The 24,105-nt window shown below is 41.1% G+C and overlaps 3 protein-coding genes across 5 annotated transcripts; 1 reads left to right on the top strand and 2 right to left on the bottom strand.

The window, feature by feature from the left end:
* Window positions 1-332: 332 nt before the first annotated feature.
* On the bottom strand, window positions 333-6,648 carry rbmx (RNA binding motif protein X-linked). 2 transcript variants are annotated; one of them, XR_012772733.1, is made up of 10 exons: window positions 6,375-6,648; window positions 6,138-6,263; window positions 5,436-5,542; window positions 5,171-5,336; window positions 4,920-5,063; window positions 4,600-4,714; window positions 3,291-3,419; window positions 3,119-3,210; window positions 736-833; window positions 333-464 (listed from the first exon to the last, which is right to left on the bottom strand). XR_012772733.1 is itself a non-coding variant. In XM_075481676.1 (9 exons), the coding sequence occupies exons 2-9, from the start codon at window positions 6,244-6,246 to the stop codon at window positions 2,080-2,082; spliced, it is 1,179 nt and encodes a 392-aa protein (XP_075337791.1). In that variant the 5' UTR covers window positions 6,247-6,263; window positions 6,375-6,648; the 3' UTR covers window positions 1,765-2,079. The 2 variants fall into 2 exon arrangements, 1 of the variants encoding a protein (XP_075337791.1); XM_075481676.1 differs by lacking the exons at window positions 333-464; window positions 736-833 and adding an exon at window positions 1,765-2,396.
* A 3,271-nt stretch (window positions 6,649-9,919) lies between these two features.
* On the top strand, window positions 9,920-19,503 carry tm9sf5 (transmembrane 9 superfamily protein member 5). 2 transcript variants are annotated; one of them, XM_075481671.1, is made up of 18 exons: window positions 9,920-10,219; window positions 10,813-10,880; window positions 10,995-11,088; window positions 11,184-11,311; window positions 11,478-11,607; window positions 12,681-12,808; window positions 12,948-13,062; window positions 13,180-13,259; window positions 13,346-13,451; window positions 13,815-13,865; window positions 14,209-14,341; window positions 14,874-14,993; window positions 15,097-15,154; window positions 15,309-15,468; window positions 15,584-15,735; window positions 15,921-16,032; window positions 16,132-16,303; window positions 18,439-19,503. In XM_075481671.1, exons 1-18 carry the CDS (start codon window positions 10,085-10,087, stop codon window positions 18,504-18,506), a joined length of 2,010 nt encoding a protein of 669 aa, XP_075337786.1. In that variant the 5' UTR covers window positions 9,920-10,084; the 3' UTR covers window positions 18,507-19,503. The 2 variants fall into 2 exon arrangements, with proteins under 2 accessions (XP_075337786.1, XP_075337787.1); XM_075481672.1 differs by lacking the exon at window positions 13,815-13,865.
* A 394-nt stretch (window positions 19,504-19,897) lies between these two features.
* On the bottom strand, window positions 19,898-23,684 carry gpr101 (G protein-coupled receptor 101). The gene is made up of 2 exons (XM_075480692.1): window positions 23,358-23,684; window positions 19,898-23,245 (listed from the first exon to the last, which is right to left on the bottom strand). The coding sequence occupies exon 2, from the start codon at window positions 22,909-22,911 to the stop codon at window positions 21,568-21,570; it is 1,344 nt and encodes a 447-aa protein (XP_075336807.1). The 5' UTR covers window positions 22,912-23,245; window positions 23,358-23,684; the 3' UTR covers window positions 19,898-21,567.
* Between the last annotated feature and the right edge of the window lie 421 nt (window positions 23,685-24,105).

Raw genomic sequence — 24,105 nt, 5'->3', positions numbered from 1 at the left:
GCAAATACCTGCTACACTATTACTGTATTTACAGCCATCAGAGGTTTATAGGGAAATGTGGAAAACCGCTATATTTACAGTCGGTCAGATTCAAGAAACACCTATGACCCACATAAAATTAAGAAAGTCTTTTATATATATATATGATATATCCCTCCCTGCATGGAAGCTACTAACTCCAGTAGGGGTCCTTAGGCAATAACCCCTTATGCTACCTGGATATGAGTAAGTTGCTTTGTATAAAAGCGTCTGCCGAACGCATAAACATATCAGAGCAAATGTGCTAATTGCATATTACTTGTCTCATGACAAAACACAGGCAACGAAACGGCTCGTTCAAAGTCTTTATTGAAAACAACTCAATGTGATCAGATCCTCAGACTCTTTGTCGCTCCCCACTTTCGGATGGTCGGTTCACTTGAAGTGATTCATCAAACACCTTCAACAGAAGATTGTGCCAGCACCTGGGGAAAAAAAAAAAAAAAAAAAAAAAAAAATTCACATTTGGGAAGGGGTGTCCAAATTTAAGGAATGCTATATTTAATCACGTGAAAATATTAAGAAGCACATGTCAAGTTGGGTTAGTTCTGTTGCAGGTCTCAAATAATACATTTAAAAAGGCAGAGGCTGTGGTAGATTATTACAAAACTAAAAGTAATTTGAGTTGATCGAGGGCTCAAATCAGCCCCCTGGTACGGTGCTGGTGTTCAGGGATTATAAATCGTCTGCACTTACACTGGTGCACCGAGGCACTGTGATTAGACTGGTCCAAGAACTTGGAGGATATTATTCAGGTACACTGCAAGGACAGTTTCCTTGGAGCTGTGTTCATCCTGCAACGAAAACACAATATTAACACTTTGCCATTTTAAAAAAAGATTATGTATTCATAAAATATGTAAAATTATGGCGTCGTCCTCAATTCCGACCGCAAGTTCTCCTCATTGATTGTTTCCAGTTTGGTCGTTAGGGTCGATGGTGTTTCTCCAGAGAGCTCCAGTATTTGAATCGGCATGCTTGTGGAAAAGGTTTCGATACTGAGCAAATGGTTACTTATATGTGGGTTTTTCTACTTTTTAGGTTTTTCCTTTTTTTAAAATCAAGATATAGTCTTTGATGTACAAATGCACCGCAGCCAATCATTTCGGGGAGGCTTGATGACCCGTCAGAGGAATTGGTTGCATTGAGGGCTCAAATTTGGGAAACGGCTGATAAAAATTCGTTGCTCAAAAGGGAGGAAACTTCTTGGGTTGTTGACGCACTTAAAAGTTTTAGCTGATGAAAACGGACATTTAAAAAAAAAAAAAAAAGGCACATTTCAGCTGACCTCCATTTTGATTTGTTCCTTGAGCCAAAAGCGGTCGTGAATAGCACCTTCTGAGTGGAGACTAATACAGGACAATGTGAAACTCATTTACAGATGAGAAACAAAGAGGTTTGCTTTGCTTACCAGCTGTTGACTAGCAGTCGACTTGGTTTGCTTGTTGCCTTTGGTTTTGTCGTTGAATGCCATCAAATGGCTCTAGGGTGATGGATCCATTTCCAGGGAAACTACATTAGAACATTTTGACAGTAACATTTTCTCCTAATCTTGCAAACAGTGGGGTCCAGTTGGAAGCACATTTGCTTAAGAATGAACTCATGTCACTCCAACATAAAGCACGAACAGACTCACCTATGCATTAGAGAACTTTGTAAAGGAGACTGTTGTCACTTAACATTCGTCCTGTCGGTGGTCTTGTCTTGAGAATTGAGGAGCAGATGTCAAGGTTCAACTAAAAGCTTTATTTGAGTAGGAAAGCCATTCTTATAGGGCATTGCAGAGTCCAACAGCACTGAATGTACAAAAACTAACACTTGGTAACTGCACTGTGACATGAGCAGAGAAATATTAAAAAGAAAAAAAAAAAAACTTTTACACATAAAAAACTGGAAAAGTCAAAGAATACAAGTCAAAGCTAAGCTTTCTATTCCACAGAGTTAGACATGGATAGTTTGTCTTGTCAGATTTCTTCCCAAACACGTGTTAAGTGTGCACGGAAACTGACGTTTCCTTTAACGTGATTCCCAAGTCCAGTCTCAGTATCTGCTGCGAGCCATTCCCCTATCGACTCGATTGCCACCACGGCCACCACGTGGCCCTCCACGATTTGAGCCGCTGTACGAGTCACGAGGAGGGTAGCCTCTCTCAGCAGGTGGGGCTGGGCCCCTTTCCTGTCTGCCAATTCGCTCACCACGGCTAGGTGGATATGGGTCACTCCGACTGCTGGGGTAACTGTCACGACTGCCATAGCCATCCCTGGAGCTGCTGCCATAGTCATCATAACGACTGCTCCCACCGCTTCCACCATAGGATGGTGGGGGGCCCCGTGAAGGTGGGGCGCTGCGAGAGTTACCTGCAGGGTCAATGGTTGAGGTAATTGGAAAGGTTCAATTTATACATTTTATTGCACGTCAAGTGCTCATTTTTTTTTGTGCCAATAGAATTCATTCTGTGAATTTATGAGACTTCAATTTAACAAGGACCTTTTAGTTGATAAGCGCAGCAACATATCCAAGCACAGGGAACATGTAGGCAGTGTTACTCATTTCTGCATGCCATTGATTTGAGTTGCCATTTTTTTCCTTTTTGAGCTCCAAGAGTAGGGAAGAAGGTTTTCAGACTTGTCTTGATGGTTTTTGAAGGTTACTCCTTGAGGGAGTGCTTTGCTAGGCAACAGATACTGGACAACGAATATTTCCAAGGATGTTTTTGTGGGGGAGGGGGCTCCTTATGGTTGCAAACTTTGTGAGGCCCATCAGATATCTATTACTTATGCATAACATCGCCAAACAATTTCTTGATGAATGCTGCAGTAATGGGGAGTGATAAGTTGACCCAGCTTTTGGATTTAATCATGTTTTCAGTTGAGATGCCAATGGTTACATATTTTGAATCAAGTGAAAATGTCCAAGGTTGAGTGGTGGTAAAGTGCTGGAAAGAGAAAAGGCTTCCTCTTTGGAGGCAAAAATCTTGTGAGTGGTAGCCAATGCCGTGATTTGGTTTTTATCATTGCGGCTCTTTGCTGTGCGACGGTGATTATCTGTCGTAATTGCACCAACTGTACTCGTGTCTTACCGTAACCATCATATGAATCTCGGTAAGAGCCACCACTGGGACGTTCCATGTAACCTCTTGGTTCCCGGCTACCCCCATAACCATCACGATCACTACAAAAGGTGTATGAAATGTTATTGGATGACCAGTTGAGATTCTGTCAGTTTCAAACCCTTGATAAAGACATGCATACCTATATCCTCTCGACATTGATCCATAGTCATCTCGGGAACCAGAATTTGAATATTCTCTATAGGAGTAATCTCTCGGAGGAGGGCCGTAATCCCTTGAATCTCTAGAATTATAATCCCGACTGGAGTAGCTGAAAAACATAGCACAAACAGTCAAAAATGTTCCCAAATATGTTTGATACGATAAATAGGTTTTTAAATTAATGGATAAATAATAGAATTGTGCTAAAAATCGTACGACATACATAATACAAGTGCAGTTTACTTGACAATATGTTAGTTGTCCAAATAGTTCAATTTCCCATGATACTAAAAGTAACCAAAAATGAGCAAATTAAACTTTACTTTGTAGTAACGTGAAGCAGTGGAAGAATATGGGCATTACATTTAACAGTAGGATGAGTCGGTTTACTCTGATGTCTCAACGTGAATTAAAATGTTTTGTGAACTAACAACGTGTTCATTCCTCTTCCGTTTTGTTTAAATTGCATTTCTGCTCAGGAAATTTGACGAAATCCTGGATTTATCAACACAGCATTAAACATTAATACAGTGGAAACCGCTTATAGGGATCACGTTGGTCCAGAGCCAATTTGAACACTATAAGCGGTTGATTACTAAAACTGAATTTGTATTTTTTTTTGGCATTTTATTTTTTACTCCCTTGATTCCTTTCTGGACGTCTGCTTCTGCCCTATGCTTCTGCCTCGCTAGCTAATGTAACGAGATGACACCGGGCAGCAAGCCGAGATGCTGCGGCGAAGCTTGGCATTCCTCAGGCTACCTTGTGTAGTCTAATTAAGCAACGAGAATGCTAACGACGGAGAAAGAAAACGACGGCGCCCGGGAAAAGCACCTGAGGAATGCCAAGCTTCGCCGCAGCATCTCGTTGGCTCGTTTTTGGTCATTTTTCATACGCCTCGAGGAGACTACGTTTTTCATTCAGAGAAAATAACTTCCTTTTTCCAGCCATGATTCGCGCGCTTGCTGCCCGGTGTCAACTCGTTACGTTAGCTAGCGAGGCAGAAGCATAGGGCAGAAGCAGACGTCCAGAAAGAAATCAAGGGAGTAAAAAATAAAATAGCTACACGTAGTTTTAAATTATTTTTGCACATGTTTACATTCATAAAATGGCCAAAAATGAACATTATAAGCGGATTTCTTGATTACTATAAACAAATTATTTAAACAGCATTTGTATAGAAATGATTCTGTCCCAAGCCTTTTGATCTATATAAGCGGTTGATTACTATATCCGTGACCACTAAGCAGTTTCCACTGTATAAAGTAACCAAACTGGAATTTTCCTACCTGTCTTTGGGGTTGTAATGGTCATCTCTTGGTGATGGATAATCATCCCTCCTGGACGTCGAGTCTCTGCGAGGTGGGGGAGGACCGTAGGGATCCCTGTCCCTTGACATAGGGGCTGGAATAGGAAATTAGGAATGAGCCAAACACTCAAAAGATACAAACAGCTAACCGAGGCTCTTTCAAGGGAACAAGATGAGGCATGAAACTGGGTATATAGCAATTACGATAAAGTCTATACAGAGCATGAAAACAAAAGGGCTCCTGACATTTCAAAGTACTTGCATATCTTTTCCGGCTCTGAAGAGATAAGAGACACTTACGCCTGCTCATGGGACCAGACGGGGCAGACCTCTTGGGTGGGGGACCTCCATTACGCACTGGGGGACCTCGTTTCATTGGAGGTGGGCCTCTGGATGACATCCCTTTAAAGAAAGGATCTACACTTCCTGAATTATCGTAGTAGTCTGGACACATAGAAGCAAAAGTCAAGGTCATTTCAAAGAATAATTTACAATTACATTTTAACTTTGCACAGAATTCAATAAAATCTCATGACCAACAAGTGACTTACCTCTGGATGGGGGACTCCTCACGCCACCAGGACCGCCTCTGGAGCCACGGATGCCTCTGGGTGGACCACGGCTGCGGGAGTGCATAGGTGGAGGTCCTCGCCTTCCGGCGCTCTCAAACTGAGGCTTTGTAGCTTGTTCTACTTTGATTGGTTTGCCATCGAGAGACTGACAAAAACAGTTACAATTATAATCACAATTTCAAATAAATGCTTTCTCATATGAAAAGTTATTTGAATTGCTAACAGAAAGGTGATAAAGTCTAACCTTTCCATTCATTTCACGTGCTGCATCCTTTGCATCACCAGGGCTTTCAAAGGTAACAAAAGCAAACCCTCTCGATTTGTTTGTTTCACGGTCCTTCATCAACAGCACTGCAAAATGAAAATGCAAGGTGAGAACTGAGCCACAACACTAACCTATCCTGCAACATTCTAAATTTTTTTACAAAGGCAATAAATACTTCCTCCAGCGCTTAAACAGGTTTGATTTGTAGTTAGTTTTAATGTTGCCCGTGAACAGGTAAAGGCTTTATTATTTCCCTGTTTACAAGCTTGGACTGCCTTTAACAGTGAACCACTTCTTTTACTGAGAAGGTATCTAAGAGTCATTCATGCCAACTTAATATTTGACCCCAAGAATTTGTGCACCACATTTTAATAAATAAATACATGCTTTTACATTTTTAATAAAGAAATGAATAAACAGTTTTGTTCAATATCCACAAATGTATTACACATAAATGTAATAATAATTTGATGAAGTACTATCAAACTGTAAAGCCAAAATTTTAAATAAACTTAAAACGTTATAGGCTAACCAAAAGCGGTGTTACATACCTTTGGAAGCTAATCAATTACACCACGTTTGGAGACACATTGAGCATCTGATAAAGGCGCGAAACACCAGAAATATAGACTTTTTGGTAAAAAATTATGTTCTAAAAGACAAAAACTATTTAATTCCCACCCTCAACAATTCTGCCATATTTGCTGAAGTACTGCTCCAAGGCCTTCTCGGTTGTCTCCGTGTTCAAACCACCGATGAAGAGCTTCCCCGGTCGGTCGGCTTCAGCCATTCTGCTAAACGGTCCGCCTGTAACAAAGAGAGGGTCGTCGAAATCAGTCAAAAAACCTGATATGACACAATATTGTAACGCTATAATTTGTTGTAGTTGTTTGGCCCCAATTGTTCTTATTACTGTACCTCACTGCTGGCAAAAGTCTTGATCTGTTGACTGCGCAAAATGGCGATAAACGAACCAGAGGTTTCAGCAAAATAGTCAGCTAGCAAATGCTCCGGCTACCAACAAAATACTGTACTACACGAATCCAAACGACGTTATTTTAAAATGCACACATTAATTCTAGTTTATATGAAGCATGGAAGCGCAAGGCTAACTGCTATGCTAACAAACTGCAATATGCCGCTCGCTAGCGATCAAGATGCATAACCGTTTTTCTTCTTCTTCTTCTTCTTCTTCTTCGACGGGCAGAATTTTATGTACGGGCAGGGATAAGTTTTGCTGCTCTCCAGCGGTCTTTGTAAGTAATGCATTACTTTGAACGTTAGCCACGTGTTACTTAATTTTTCTTTTTTTCATCATGTTCTTTCTCTCTGATATTTTGGCATCACACATTCATATGTTCTACACCTTCTGATATTTGACAGTCAACACAAAAACGTGACTGCTTACCTGTATTTCAAGATACTATATCACGATCTTAGCCTCTTTAATTGTCTCTTCTTCTTGTTTTCTCTATTCTCACAACACACACTCACAATGTTGTGGAATTTAGCAGTCATAAACTGTGCTCATGTTACAGAATTTAAACCACTCTATTTTCCTAATAATCTTGACTGGTTATAGGCTAATAGTCTGCTGGTACCACAATGCTCTTGTAATATAAAGTACAAATGAGCTGTTTCTTAGAAAGATCTTTAAAAAGAAGAACAATCCCAGGTTTCTTTTCAGCACTGTAGCCAGGCTGACAAAGAGCCCTAGCTCTGTTGAGCCCTGTATTCCTTCATCTCTCAGTTGAAACAACTTCATGAGCTTATTCACAATTAAAATTGTTTCCTCAGAGAAAAAATAGAGAAAATTAATGGAATCCTGTCATTAAAACATTGTCAAGTACAGCAGCTTTCAAAGTATCTTTAGAACGTGATTTGTATTTAGACTGTTTTTGTCCAATTGAGCTCTCTAAACTGAAAACAACAATCGCTTAATCTAAACCATCAATGTGTATTTTGGACCCAATCCCAATCAGACTATTCAAGGAGATTTTCCCTTTGATCAACACTTCTATATCGGATTTTGTTAATCTATCTTTGGTGAAAGGCTAAGGTTAAGCCTTTACTTACAAAAACTTACTCTTGATTCAGGACTGTTATCTTATTAGAGATATCCAATCTCCCATTTATGTTTAAAGGTCTTGAAAAAATGTTGCTGCTCAACTTTTTGATCATTTACATTGAAATAATAAGTCTGGAATCAGAGCACATTATAGCACAGAAACATCGCTGGTGAAAGTTAGCAATGATGTAATTGGCTTGAACTGGACTGTATCTTTGATGTGCCTTGAGATGTTATTTGTTGTGATTTTGCGCTGTATAAATAAAACTGAATTGAAATTAAATGAAAAATCACGAACTAGCTAAAATTTTGTTATTTGTGATGTTTATATAATTAATTATGTAGGACTACAGTTGCTCCATTCCCACTTACTCATGTGTCACTACTGTATCACCTACTATAAGGCAAGATTAGTACTCTCACAGGCAAATGGAAGCAACAAGGCTAAATTTTATAGGCAAAGTTCAAGCAATGTTCACACACATGCCCATAACCTTCCCTCTCTCCACGTCTCTGCATGTGGCATCTACACATCAAATTATCAAAAACTGAGGTTTTGGAGAATTTACTTCTGTATTTTGTTCAAGTACTTTTGAAAGTAATGACAGCCTCAAATCTTCTGGTGAAGATTCTACAAGATCGGCGCACCTTCCTGTTGTACATTCCTCCTAGCGTGGGAATTCCCATGCTGCTTTGCGCGCGATTTCATTCTCACTGCAAAGTCAACCTGGAAACCACCGCCCTTATTTTTGCCTGAGTTTGGGAACCAATCACAGAACGGGGGGGGGGGGGGGGCAGCAAGACGTTGACGACGTCTATGCGCTACACCGAAGCTTGTAGAGTGTTAATCCAACATGGCAGCGGACACAACGTTACCGTTCGATGCAGCCTTAGAAAGTGTTTTAAGTAGCTCAGAACGCAAGTTTACTTTTATTTTACTTTTTTTTCTTCTTCTTCCTCGTCGAATTTCTGTCGTCATCTGGTATAAGTGATACAATTGGCTATGAATCGTGCGCAAAGCAGCATGGGAAGAACCAGACGCCATTTGATAGACATTCGTAGCGCCCAATAAACGGCTCTAGGCATTCGTAAATCATGCCTCAAATACGAGAAAATGCACACCTAGTTCCCAGACCACCATCTCATCGAGATTGTGGACGCGTCAGCCAGGCTACATTCCTCCCACTTTTTGGTATACATTTTCAAACTAAACCAGGCTGAATGAGGAACTTTACTGCACTATCCAGAAATGCTCTTATGGATTCAGATCCAGAGTCTGGTTTTCTTGGCTGTGTTTTTCAGGTTTCCTTCTAGTTGAATTGTAAACCTCTGCCTGAGATCTGGAGCCCTCAGGAAAAGAATTTCAATCAGAGTTGTGTGACTCATTTCTGCAGCCATCAGTCTCTCCAATACTTCTTTAATCACCCAATTGTTCTCAATTCCAAAGACTGATGGTGGAATTATCATGTTTGACAGGGGAAACAGTATTGATGAGGTTATTCTCAGGATCTAGTGTTCTTCCTGCTGGTAGAAATTTTGACCTGACGGTTACATTTTTGTTTAATCAGATTAGACAATTTTGTCTCTTGCTCTGACTAATTCAGATGACTTTTGGAAAATTCCCAGCAGTCTGTCATCTGTCTAGGTTAGGAATGGCTTCTCTGGTCGCTCTACCACAAAGACCTGCTTCATTGATCACAAAAAAAAAAGAATTATTCCATTGCAAGATGAGTTTAAGTGATACAAATATGCACAAGTAAAAATAATATTTTTTATCAGTTGTGTGACATAGAACAAACACAGACGCACATTACAGTCAAACTTAAGGGCAACAATATCTAAGCAATAGCAAAAAAGGAAAACAAAGGGAGAGGTGTTGCTCTTGCCTTACTCCCATCACGAATGCCGTTTGCAAGACACGCATAACAACTGGTTTTTCTGGTCCATAAAACCAGATGATTACACGTTTAAAAATGTACTTTAGCATTTTGAATGCGATTCTTCTCATTCTTTAAAATGGTCTGACATCTACAAAGTTCTACCACTGTACGTTTAAATGATGTCCTCAATTAGAGATTTTTTTTTAATGGAATTTAGTAAATGTAAGCAAGGTCTGTTCCACGGTGTCAATATACGACTGCCGAATTATTGCCCTTCAAAGTAAAATAGCAGGCAATATTCCTGGGTTATTCCAAGATATAATAGTTGTCAATGATCGTACTCCTAATATATGCTCATAAATATCACCCTAATAAATAACTCACTGGCTGATATAGAACAATGAAAATCTCACAAAATCCTACGAACGACACAAAATACTAATTATGCACACTTATTTCGAAGGTAATCATTTGACTTCCGGTAATGATCCCATGACTTCCGCATAGCTTGACAGATGTGGACGTCATCGATGCTTCAGACAGTCCAGCTCAGTCACTGCACTGAGTAGAAAGACCTAGTGGTTGGCTAGCAGCTAGAATACAATAGCTTCCACCTTAAGAGGGAATTCTCTTCGTTCTAATAGTACACACAATCTTCGAAAAGCCGTTTCGGCGATAAGATGAAGAGGCGGATACCATTTGGTTTTGTGCTGGTCTATTTTGTTGTGGCGTATTCCTGTTCGTGCTCGGCGTTTTATCTTCCGGGTTTAGCCCCAGTGAGTTTTTGTGAAGCAGACGGTGGCGAAGATTGCCAGGTATGGTTAATTAATTAGTCACAATTCTTATTAGAAGCAGTGTTGTTTTTTCATTATCTCAATTGTGCATTTGGGTAATTAACTTGTAATGTTATCTTTATTGGTAGCAATCCAGTCGTTCCCCGAGGCCCAGGCTATTACCTGGATCCCGGGCATTAGCATATTATTCCGATACACCGCAAATAACTCTTGTTTGTGCTCGCTATTTTTGTTAAGAGTATATTTACTGCCTTTTTGAAGGGGGGGGGGGGGGGGGGGTATCTCACGACAGTCTGCCATGCATCTTAGTACATTAAGCCTGATTTAAGCAGTGAACGATGACAAATGATGGCTAGCGTTGTGCTAATATACACTGTAGGCGATGTCGAGGAAAAGTTCGAATGACAGATCGGATAACTCTTGATTTCTCTCTCTTACTCCTCTCCCTCTGTCCGTATAAAACGTTTAAGCTTGTGTTGATTGTATGTTAATGTAACATCTTGGCACCCATAAAATGTTATGAGGATTTTTGTTTGTTTCTGGTCGGCCTGTTGGCTTACTGTTCATAAAGAAAAGAAAAAAAAAAAAAACCCATGAAACTCCCTCCTTTACAGACAGACATTCAGCTCTTTGTGAATCGCTTGGACTCGGTGGAGTCAGTGTTACCTTATGAGTATGATGTGTAAGTTGCATTCAGTCTCTTCTTCAATGACATTTATTCTGTATCTGCATATTTTCTACCTCAAAATCACATTCTCATTCTCATTGTGCTAATGAATCTGAATATCTGTTAAAGGTTTGACTTTTGCAAAGATGCCAAGGAGATGAGGCCTTCTGAGAACTTAGGACAGGTACTGTTTGGTGAGCGAATTGAATCTTCACCATACAAGGTGAGTGTCTATGGGGTGGCTTTGGTGTCGTTTATTTAGTGTTCCTTTGTCTGGCATAATGTTTTGACACAGTATGAATCATCTGCCCTTTACAGTTCAGCTTTAATAAAAATGTGAAATGCCAGCCAGTGTGCACAAAAACCTACAAGAAAGGCACCAAGGAGGATGCAGCCAAATTGGATTTTCTCAAGCTCGGAATGCAGCTGAATTATCAGCATCACTGGTTAGTAGAAGCTGTTTTTATGTAGTTTTAAGTACTTTTTTTTTTCTTTTTAGAAGATGGATGAAAAAGGTACACAAAAAATTGTCAAACAAGAAAACTTAGCTTTTGGATTTAATTTCTCAAGATTTTATTAGACTAACTAATTACTTTTTTTTTTTTTTCTCAGGATCATTGACAACATGCCAGTGACATGGTGCTATGATGTGGAAGATGGTCAGAAGTACTGCAACCCTGGCTTCCCCATTGGCTGCCTTGTTACCGTAGATGGGAGAGCTAAGGATGCCTGTGTTATTAATGTGAGTTGCGGTTGCTGACTTTTATTTTGCATCCGCTTTTGAAGTGGTTTTCATTGTCAAGACATGTATTAAGTTTCCCCTTGACATACAGGAAACATCGATGGTTGATAAACAAGCCAGTGTGTATAATCTTTAATGAATAATTCTCCCAGTAAAGAAATTTTAGCCAATGTGGTATGAGGCGCTCATCATGAATTTTAGTGAACAAGACACATTGCACCACCATGGGAGTCAGTAAGTCTTTTCACATATGACTTTTAAAGGGATAGTTCGCCTCTTTTGACATGAAGCTGTATGACGTCCCATATTAGCATTTATGAACATTGACTTACCCCCTGCTGCGTCCTGTGAGCGGAGTCCCAGCTGAGTTTTGGAGTCCACGAAGCTAGTCCGGCTAGTTGGCTGGGGCTTGAAAAATAAAGCGTTTTGCTTCTCAAAACAATATGCGTTCAAAAGAGTTATACATTTGCATCACAAAAATCGTTCTGATGAAAAAGTCAGACCTCACTTCGCTTGGCGCTATTTTTGCCTCCCTTGATATCAATGCGTCCAATGTAAAACTGTGCAGACCGAAGAGCAGACCAAGCACTCCCCTGCTTCCGATCAGCAAACACCGTAACAGGTGCAGCTATCGCTAGGTGGCTAGGGAGTGCTCGCAAATGTATAACTCTTTTGAACGCATATTTTTTTGAGAAGCGAAACGCTTTATTTTTCAAGCCCCAGCCAACTAGCCGGACTAGCTTCGTGGACTCCAAAACTCAGCTGGGACTCCGCTCACAGGACGCAGCGAGGGGTAAGTCAATGTTCATAAATGATATTGCTAATATGGGATGTCATACAGCTTCATGTCAAAAGAGGCGAACTATCCCTTTAAGTCGGGACTGATGTGCCGTTTTAGTATCTATAAGGCATTTAGGAGTCTACTAGGACTGTCAACCATGTGACCAAAAATATAAAATCAGATTTTATGTGCCCATTCTTTCAGACATAGAACAGAATTAGTGCAATTTGTATGATTAATAACTAACCCGGAGGTCATATTGACTGACTATCTTTACGTTTGTCTTTTTCAGTCTGAGTTCAACAAGAAGAACACATTCTACGTCTTCAACCACGTGGACATCAAGATCAGTTACCACAGTGCCACAACAGAAGGTTGGAGAGGAGCCCGCTTGGTTGCTGCCACCCTTGAACCCAAGAGGTAAATGTCAATTTTTAGAAGAGCATCAGGAAGCCATTATATTTCAATTTGATTTACCTCAACATGTTGCAATTGAATGTCAACTGTCTGTCCCAAATTAAACTGACGCGAAGGAGTTTTTGTGTTTCTTGCATGACAGCATCAAACAGACTGACGAGGAAAAAGTCAATTGTGAGGCGGGTAACCCAATGGAGGTCCCGGGGGATTTTGATAGTGATGTATCAATAGTTTACACCTACTCTGTCACTTTTAAGGTGAGCCCTCCAAATGATGTGATTCATCTAATATTTCCAATTTCTGAAAAAAAAAAAAAAACATTTCTGCACATGTTTCATATCTGTATTGTATTTATCTATGTAATTGTCTTACAGGAAGAAAGTTCTATCAAGTGGGCCTCTAGATGGGACTACATCCTGGTCTCAATGCCTCACACCAACATCCAGTGGTTCAGGTCTGAAGATATTTGTCACATTTCACCAGGAAATAATAAAAAAAAAATTTAGGTTTGTTTTAAGTTAGGGTGTGTTTGTTTTCCAGCATCATGAATTCCCTGGTCATTGTGCTCTTCCTTTCTGGGATGGTTGCCATGATTATGTTGAGAACCCTGCACAAGGACATTGCCAGATACAACCAGGTGGACCAGGTAAAGTCACCACTGACCTCTCCGATTCAGATAGGAATTAGAAACACATCGGATTGTATCTATTTCTGTATAATCTGCTCGTGCTGCACAGCAGGGCACCACGTTTGCAACATGCAAATAACGGTTCAAGTCCCAGTTGGCAGCATCGTAGTTCCCAGGTTCCCTGGCGAGTAAATTTGATTATTTAGATTTGAACTGAAACATTTACACTCAAAGATGTTGAAAGTTGAGGATTTCACCTGGCGTAAGCCGAGTGGCCTCTGGTCTTAACCACAGTTATGTAGCTAAATGCCTTAACTCTAAAGTGTAAAACACCACCCAGCGCTATACCGTAAATTATGAATATTTTGCTGCACTTCACAGGAAGACTTGATAAAGCTTCCGTCGACCAAGGAAAAATCTTCTCTCCTCTATGTAAGCTTAATGGAAGACATTTTTGAACAAAACTTCTTTTGTGGATATTAAATCAGGTCCTTGGGTGTGTATGATTTTTGTCAAACAGGCACTTGAACCAAATGTAAAATGTGGTGTGAAGTCAAAACTTCTTGAAAGTTCATATGTCCTGAAAGAAGCTAATTTCTTGGAACTTGGAATAGTTTTTCCACATCTCATTTTGCAATTGTTGGTTCTTTTGCCATCCTAGCAGGTGTCAGATTGTAAAGTAGCAGTAACTGACTGGTGGCTGGTCAACCTTTATTTCTTATTATTTTCCCGTGTTAAGTGCTTCCTTGACACCCGTGTCTGCCTCCCTCCGCAGGAAGATGCTCAGGAAGAGTCGGGGTGGAAGCAGGTTCACGGGGATGTGTTCCGCCCTCCCAGGAAAGGAATGTTGCTCTCAGTGTTTCTTGGACAGGGCACACAGATCTTCATCATGACATTCATCACACTCTGTAAGCACTGGCATTATTCTGTCAACATACTGAGTTGGACATTAATTCTATGAACTTCTCTGTTCTGTATTCAGTATGCCAGTTGGTTGTAGCTAGAAACTGGTTCTGCTTTCCACTTTAAACATCTCTCCAGTATATGTTTAACCTACCCTGTACTGTATTTTGAATATCAGTAAAGGACCATAATGCAGGGATACGGTTTGTTTTTATTTGCAGCATTCATTTAATCTTCCCGCTCACGATAATTTTCCATCACTGACACCGGTCTGGTGATTCTTGGACTATATGATGTGTCAATGATAACTGATGAAGATTTTTATTTCAAAACCCAATGTTGACATTCAGTTTATATCAGTGTTGCAAGTCAGGCGTGAAATGAGTCCAACAAAAATATGTGCTAATTTAATGAAGTTTAAAACTAATTGACTTGTTCTCCGCAAAATCAAGCTGATTATAACTTGTTTGTATTTGCACATGTGTACAATCGTGGTTCTACGTTTGAGTCTTCTGATGACCGCTTTATCCTCTGTAGTCCTGGCCTGTCTGGGTTTCCTGTCTCCGGCCAACAGAGGGGCTCTCATGACATGCGCTGTAGTACTCTGGGTCCTGCTGGGCACGCCAGCTGGCTATGTGTCTGCACGTCTTTACAAAAGTAAGAGTCTACTTTATTCCAAATGAAGATCTTATGAGCGTTATAAGCTGTGTTGCGTTGTTCCTGTCATGATTGTATTATTTTTGTCTGTCCGTGTCATCAGCTTTTGGGGGTGAAAAGTGGAAGACAAACGTCTTGCTGACAGCACTCTTGTGCCCAGGGTATGTTCACAACCCTCTTTTGCTTTTCTTCTGCTTATTTGTCTTGTGCTATGTTTCTGCCCTTTAGTGCTATAATCATTCTGTAGCTTTGCAAACTGCCATTACCCCCACGCAGCTACTTATACATACTTACACTGCCCTGTTTTTTCTTCAGTATTGTATTTGCAGACTTCTTCCTGATGAACCTGATCCTTTGGGTGGAGGGTTCCTCAGCAGCAATCCCCTTTGGTACCCTGGTGGCCATTTTGGCTCTGTGGTTTGGAATATCTGTGCCCCTCACCTTCATTGGCGCCTACTTTGGATTCAAGAAGCCTGTGAGTTAGGCTGCGTAATATAACCATAAATCACACGTAAAATGATTAATTGTTGACTAAATGTATGCTTGGTAGTTTGTAATCAGCTAATGTTGTTTTCTCTGATCCTCTGCAGGCAATTGAGCAACCAGTGCGAACAAACCAAATCCCCCGTCAAATTCCTGAGCAGTCCTTCTTCACCAAGCCTATCCCTGGAATTGTTATGGGAGGGATCCTGCCTTTTGGCTGCATTTTCATCCAGCTTTTCTTCATTCTCAACAGCATTTGGTAAGAAGACAAGAATGTTGTCCTTCCTGACTGGTCTGTAAAACCTGTTTTGCATAACTCGCAGTCGTTAAAGCAACAAGGTACTATGCTCTGGTTCACTTGTCACTTCGTTTCCGTTTATATAGTATTATTTTCATTGAAATTAATTTATTTTCTTGGTTAATTTATTTGTTTATTTATTTTAGGTCTCATCAAATGTACTACATGTTTGGATTCTTGTTCCTGGTTTTCATTATTCTGCTCATCACCTGCTCCGAGGCCACAATTCTGCTGTGCTACTTTCACCTTTGTGCCGAGGTAACTGAATGTTCAGCGCCGGATTTTCTTCCATTAATCAGACTTGTCGTTTCCCCTCTGCTGGATCCTGACATGTCATCTTTTGTCCCGTGTGTCCAGGACTACCATTGGTGGTGGCGTTCCTTCCTGACCAGCGGATTCACTGCAGTCTATCTGTTCATCTACGCCGTGCACTACTTCTTCTCAAAGCTGCAAATAATTGGAGCGGCCAGTACCATACTGTACTTTGGCTACACCATGATTATGGTCCTCATCTTCTTCCTTTTCACTGGTGAGAAATTCAGTCATTAAAGAGTGAGCCCTATTATAGTTTTGCTTTGAAGCGTGAGCCTAAATCAGAATCCATTATTAGAAAAATAAAATAAAAAGCTGCGCTTCAATATTTTATAACTCGTGAAGATTCTTCAAAATCAGACAGGGGTGTGATGTTTGCACAAGTTACTTCTGAGATACTCTAGTATCAACCTTGAAATGTAGCCGGGGAAACTAGGATCCTGTTCTCAGATAAGACACCAGGAAGCTGTTCCTGGATACATTCGCGCAGCATTTGTTTGTCAGGTCTAGTTTTAATCATTTTCTTTGGCCAGTGTTGAAGCTTCTGTTGTTTGACAAGCCAGAGCCATATTTCATCGGGGAACTCCCTTCTAACTAACTAACTAACCAGTGTTTCCCGCAGCGCATTATAGTCAAGGCGGCCGCCTTAGCGAACTCACACTGCCGCCTTGCCAACGTTCCCAAAAAAAAAAGATTTTTTTTTTTTTTTTAAACCGAAGTAATAATGCTTTGCCAGGCTCAGACATTAAAGCTGCCGTCGGCAGGTTTTCAAAATTGCGAGTCTAAAGTCGGAAAATTCGAACTGATACAACTTTCAGGTCCCTCCCCCAACCTCTAACAAGCTCCGAATCCCCCCCCAAACCCCTCCCCCTCTGTGGACGAGGATGTGCACGTGAGTTCACACCAGTGTGAGCGCACACAAGCTGGGGAAGACTCACGCTCAGCAGCGTGTGCACAAGCTGTGATTGACAGGAAGGATTCCTCCACCCTAACGTGATTGGTTAAAAACAGCCGGGAGCGCTCGGTTTTTGCAAGCATGATTACAGGCTTTAGAGGGAGCTACAGATTTCGGGATTTTTCCTAAACAGCCTATTTAATAAATATTCTACTTCCAGAATCCCATGACAGTTCAAGCTAATGACTAAATAAAGGTTGCCGACCGCAGCTTTTAAAGACAGCATTGATAACATTGAATTAAGGCACCTACTGGTTGTTAATGTAAATAGTTAATAATGTAAATAAAAAAGTGTTACAGCTCTTAAACAGCTTCGTTATTGCTCTAACAGCCCCCGTCCCATTCCAAGTTACACCCCCCCCCCCCGGGCCAACGACTCACCACCTTGACTAAGCAATTTCCTGCGGGAAACACTGCTAACTAACCCATTTGAAGATTTTCATTGGTTATAATCTCTGCTGTTACAGTTTATTTGCTTTCACTTAAAACCTAACTGTTTGTCTAAGGTTCTGTCACAAAGACGAGATAAGAAGGACATCGTTACCTCTTTGTGACTCTTTTTGACACATTTTTGATGGTAACAGGCGTTATGGCGCTGTTGCTCAAATGAGACTCAGGGTTGTGTGCAGAAAAGGGGGGATCATTTTAAATACTTAATAATGGGCAAGTTCCCGCCTCGTCTGTATGTTCGGAAGAATATTTGTCTCACCCTGATGTCAGATGATGACGTACTTTCTGCTGTTATGCTGTCGTTAGGCCAGATAAACGTTAGCCTGTAGCACCGCTTGTCACAGCCGCAGTGTTTTGACAATATCTTTAGAAAGAGATTTAAGTAGCAAGAGGATGAGATGTCAAAAGATTATCACCGTGGAAGTAATCCAAGGATTCAAGGAAAAGATTAACAGTTTCCCTCCTTGCTTCTAGTTTTGATCTGAATAATCCTAATCCCCTTCATTTCCCTTTTTAACTTTTTTTATTTTGCCGTCTGTCTTTTTCACTTCGACCCCAACTTTGATCACAGATTTGTTGGTTGGGGCTTCACGCCTTGCTCTTATTGAGCAGTCTGATAGGACTTTTAATATCCAAATGAGCTGCTGTAGGATTTTGACCTAACTGGCTTATCAACACAGCCGAGCTCGGGCAAATGCATTCTTTCCTTGACAAAAGAAGGGCTGGAAGATGGTTCTTTGCAATATTTGAGACTGCAGTTCCTACCCTGCCAAAAAATCTTTTTTTTTTTTATGGTTTTCCTTGCTTCTAGTGGATATATATTGGTTACTCAGTGACTTGCTGTAGAACCCGACTTGAATTTGTTTTTATTTTTTTTTTTTGATAGTTTTTGGATGACGTGGCAAAAAAAAAAATTGTAATAACTTTATCCTGTCTTTTATTCTTAGGTACAATTGGCTTCTTCGCTTGCTTCTGGTTTGTAAATAAGATCTACAGTGTGGTCAAAGTGGACTAGAGCACCGGAGGAAGGACTAACTCCTTGCTGTCTCGGCACTGGGCTCCCCAGCGCTGGCTGTGTCATAAAGTGGTCTGACTAGACCTGAACTGAAACCATCACTTATGATAGAGAAATCCCGCAGAGCAGAGCCCGTCCTCTTTTGTGCTTTAAACCTCTGTTGCTCTTCTTTTTTTTTTTTTCCTTTTTTTTAAAAATATATATCAGTTTGTGTTCACTGTTGACCAGTAATATTTTGAATGGCGCCTTGGAAATCAGTGTGGGCTCCGGTGATCAACCTGCCACTACGAGCGTTTTGGTTTCTGGAATGTTTTACTTCTAATTTTCGAAAGAAAGTGAAATATTCAATATTTTGCTCTTCTGTTCTGTCATGGCTAAATATTCAGATTTTTTTTTTTCATTACCTCTTCTGTAATGATTAAAAAAAAAAGGGGTGTACATATATTGTATAGAGAGGGGGGGAAAGTGAGAGGGTGCTTCTTAAAGATTGTCACCATTGTGGAATCTTCTTTTGAATGATTTTTTTTTTCTTTTTCTTTCATTTATCTTGTTTTAAGGTGTAAGGTAAATTGTGGCAATAATTCCTTAAATATCAGCCTGTATTGTAGTTGAAACATATAAAAACACTGTTACTATGATACATGTCCATTTTCTTGAATTTAAGTTTGCATAGAATAGAAGAGCACTCCTGGTGAAGAGGCATATCTGTATCGTAGAACTGCTACAGCTGCAGTGTGTTGCATATTAAGGATGATCTTTCGGTGAATTACTCGATTCGTTTTGGCTTTAGAAAAGATTGCCACCCAGTTATCACGACGCAGTCCCAGGAGTTTAATGATGAACTACGTGTCCTCCGCTGAGATGCACCCTTTGAGAGCTTAATCAATGGTTTGTTGAACTGTCAATTACATTTAACACTGCAGCCGTTTGCTTTAAGCAGTGAGACGTCATCATCAAAGGTGATAACAATTTTACAAATAAATATAATTAATTCAAATGGAAAGCCCCGTTATTGTCTTTGATCTCCTCGAATGAATGTTACCCACACTTAACGTCCTGCAAGTCCACATCTAGCGTCCAGCTCGTACAAACGGTTACATTTGGCTAAAACTGATGCATGAAGCAAATTGTTCTCACTGAAGGGAAGATGTTGATTCATGTTTGAGGATGCAGTGATTGCAAAGTGCTCCGACGCTGATAATGCAGACAATTGCAGTGCATGTGCAGTTTCCACATGGCTTAATGAAATTTGTGGACTGATGTAAAAACCGTTTTTCTTAAACCACAAATTCCCTATTTTTATTTATATTCTTTAAATTGACACACTGAAGCGGTCCTAAATAGCAGATTCAGGGGCTAAAGAGACAAACCGGTATTGAACAAAAAGTTACACTTTTACACACAGTACATGTAATTTAGTTTTATTAAACAACAAACTGCATTAAAAATATTGACACCCCAAAATAATACAAAAGCACAAAATGAATCACAAAAGTAAGTAGTTCTAAAAGACATTTTCTGCTGTAATATACATCGTTCTGTACAGAGAGTTTGACAAACTTCTATGCAAGTTTGATTGTCAACTTTGATACTATACTTTGGGTATCTCCAGTCACCTGTTGAGCTAACTGAGGTCCGTAATGATGGCAGGTTTAAACTATCACTTTGGATTAAGAAGAGGAATGATACACCAAAAAACACCCAGGCTCGGTCTGTCTGGTTCAGTCGGTCTGAAGTATAAAACTAGACGAAACAAATAAAAAATAAACAAACTTTTTTTAAAACAAAAAAATGCACCCATTATTACCCTGACGTGAATCATGATAAACATACAACCCTTATGTAAATACGGATCCTATCGGTGGATTTAAGCATTTTTTTTTCTCCCGAGTCCTACTAAAAATACTGTATCAGGAGTTTATCTTTACAAATGTACACGCTCAATGGAATGTAAGAAAAGTGTAACGTAAGCTCTTCTGGCATGCGGCCTACATGAAATGACCGGTGGACAGACCCATGTTATATTTTTATCGCACCTTGCTCTTGTTGTGCTGTGGTGTTTCAACAGAAATACCCTGCATCCTCAAAGAAAGGCAGATGTTACAAAGGCAGCAAATACTGAGTCCAAATTTGGCACACTGATACAGGAGGAGCTACAATATCCACAGTTAAGCTTTAGTTTAAGGAAACAAAGACAAATATGTAAGTTTGGCCACCCCATCATTAGGAGGGAGTCACTAACACTAATGTGTTCTGTAACTGACAGGCACAATAAATCAATAAATGTCTACTTATTTATTGAAAAGGCGCTTCAAGACTATGAAGAGTTACTGCAACACGGAATGTTTTCACACACTCGACATGATTCAAACACTGAGACGAGTACTACGGTTTGTTTCTGCAAGCAATACCCTGAGTTCATAAATTGCAAATGAAGGTTGCTTGCACTAAAGGACAATACACCCTGCGCCATCCAGCACACACACGACGGGATCATAACACAAGAAGATTTAAAGGAGATGTAGCAATCAGAGGCATCTATGGCCTGCAATTAAGATGAATTGGTCAGAATGACATAGCAATGTTTTTTGTTTTTTCTTCTGTACACAGCAAGGTTTATATTGATTAATTACAGTTAGGATGTTCAATGGCCTATTTAAAACAACAGTAGCAAGTATTATATTGCATACATTTAAAATATTAATGATGGTTTTACAGAGGACAGAATGACAGCTACACACAAGTGTATGTATAGCCCATGCAGTAACTCTTAAAACTGCATTTTTATACTAAAAACAGCTTTTTCTCCCCCTCCCACAGCTAGCTCTATTGAAAATAAATAATGCAACATTAACGAGACCATTTACCCCCAGAGATATATTTTCTAATTTGCTTAAAACAAAACAATATGTTGGTGGTTCATTAGCAAGTGTCACTGGTCCTAATGCCTGCAGCTTTAGGATTAATAATCCAGCTGTAGGTCCAGAGATATGAACATACTGCATGACCAACTCTTCAAGTAAGAGCAAATATGTTCCATCGAATTAATGCCCCAGGCAGCTCATGTGCTTTGCTTGCTGTGGACAGGGAGCTCCCTCTCAGAGCTGACGCTGGTGGAGGTGGTCTCTTTACGGCTGTCCCTTGACTTTCTCTCAAACGTCGGAGAGGATGATGTCGTGCACTCTTCCCAGGTTTGCAGAGGGAAGATTCTAGCAGCCAGACTGGGGAGGTGAGGGTGAGCGCCGGAACGTCCCTCTGTCGTAGTGAAACAGCTCTCCATGGCAGAGCTCTGGTTGGGACGACCCTGTTTGCACAGCAGCCCACAGAGCAAAGCCAGGAATTCTTTCCTCACACTACGATGCATGTAACCATAAATATATGGGTGTAGGCAGCACTGTAAAAAGAAGAGCACAAGGGCAAGGGAGGATAACCATGGAGGCACAGCTGCTTTGGTGCCCATAGATATAGTATTCAGAATGGTGTAAGGGCCCATGCTGAAGATGTATGAAGCCATGATCACAAAAACGACTCGAGCTGCCTTGCAGTGGTAGTGGAAACGTCTGTGTCTAACTCGAACGGGGTATCTTCTGGCTGTGTAGGGTCCATCAGATGCACTGACCTGCTGGGGGTTGGACTGCCGCTGTGGACTGCTAGAACCCTGGAAGTCTTGTGGGCAGGGCTGGGAGTAGGATTGTGTTTGTATAGGGTGCACAAGAGCGTTCTGCCTCCGGGCTGCTCTGAACACCATCCAGTAACATCCAAGCATGATGAGCACAGGCAGCCAGAAAGAAAAGGTGGACACCACAGCAGAGTAGGACAGGCTAGAGGACCACACCACCGTGCAGACCTTGTGATGCCGATCAAAGTCAATGGTCCCCCAGCCGTAGAGGGGAGGGGTGCTCTGTAGGAAACTCAGCACCCATGTCCAAACAATCAGGTTGGTGCCCAAGTGAGGGGTCATGCGGGTAGGGTAAGATAGAGGGTGGATAATGGCCAGATAGCGATCCACAGAGACAACTATGATGGTGTTAACCCCAGCAAATGCAAAAAGATGCATGAGAACCACCAGAGCCTGGCACAGTCGAGCATCCAAGGGCCAAACACCTGGCACGGTGGCTGCGATGGCAAAGGGCATGACTAATATGGTCTGGAGTAGATCTGCCAAGAGGAGGTTGAGGACAAAGCGGTTAGCAACGTGAAGGAGCTGAGGCTTTCTCTGGAACACCAGCAGAACGACCACATTCCCAAACAAGGACAAGCACACAATCAGAGTTATGAGCACCATCTTCACAACACTGTTAACCATGGAGGACCAGAATGGGTCCTGACTGGAGCTGGTGAAACCAAGCTGCTGAGGAACACCAGTGAAATTTGTGCCCATGCTGGGTGCCTGAGAACTTGACATTGTCTGTCTGACATCCACCAGAGTGTTGACACAAAGTCAGGTTAATCCCATTCTAATTAGGAGTGAAAGCCAGTCCATTTTGCTTTCTAACGTGTGAGGACCGAAGGCTGTTGTGTTCCTTGTTAAGTGGATTTCAGGAGCAAACTTCACCGGGCATCTCCCATTGTTCTCAAAAGCTCTTCATCTAACTTGACACATCATCCCTAACATGTGAAAACTGTCCACGCGTTTTATCCACAAGTCGTTAAAGATGACCAACACTGATTCTCTGCTCATATTGATGAATCCCCGAAGGCTTCGCCCGCCGAACAGGCCCTCTTCTTGCAGCTCACATCTGCAGAATGAAAGATGGAATTTGGTGACGGCAGATGCCACCAGCTTCAACAGCGGACGTCCACACAGCGACAAATATCGCGGATTGCTAATCTGTAATTGATGTATAATACCTTCAAATGAGCGATGCGATCGTTTGCCAAATGATGCTCCCTCCCCTGCGCTCGGTTTTTCATCGCCTTGCTCCCATTTTAGCCTCAGCTCCAGTCAGCGGCGGCGGGTTTTTTCACGGCTCAGCATCGCAGCGTGTCTTCACCCAGCGGGGGTCTCTCATCCAGACGAGCGCGTTTCTCCGTCGCTGCTCTTTTCGGATTTTAGGGCGGATCAGACATTTATTATTTTATTATCAGCTTTGATTCCTCGTCAACAGTCTTAGGCTACTTACAGTCGGGTCCTGTCTCCGATGTGTCAGAAAAAAAACAAGGACACCTGCACAGAAATCTCCCCCGCCGCTGGAGCTCAGCACAGACCCCCCCCCCCCCCCGCCCCCCCCAGTTGTTATGAATGCATTAGTGCCTTTTAGCATCCTGCATAACACATTTTAAACACGGGGAAGGCACAAGCTTGAATTTTCATAAATATTTGTTAGAATGACAAAAGGCAGTGTCAAGGCTAAAGCCTATAATGCATTTTTCAAAGATAATTTTTAGCAGGATCAATACAAAACCAATTAATCAGAAAGAAAATGCAATGTTCTTACCCGTATCACTAAAAGGTCATTTATTTAGCATTTAATGTAACGGCAAATCTCCTTAACAAGCCATCAGATTACTTCAAATAATATGTTCTGATATCTGAGAGCAGCTGAAAACAAGATAGACCTAAAGTCAGCCTCCATTGCAGACATCTCCTTAGAGTACC

This window comes from Odontesthes bonariensis, chromosome 13, assembly GCF_027942865.1.
Source record: "Odontesthes bonariensis isolate fOdoBon6 chromosome 13, fOdoBon6.hap1, whole genome shotgun sequence".
NCBI lineage: Eukaryota > Metazoa > Chordata > Actinopteri > Atheriniformes > Atherinopsidae > Odontesthes > Odontesthes bonariensis.
The sequence above is the reverse complement of the archived record's forward strand: the minus strand, read 5'-3'. Positions and strand labels throughout refer to the sequence as shown.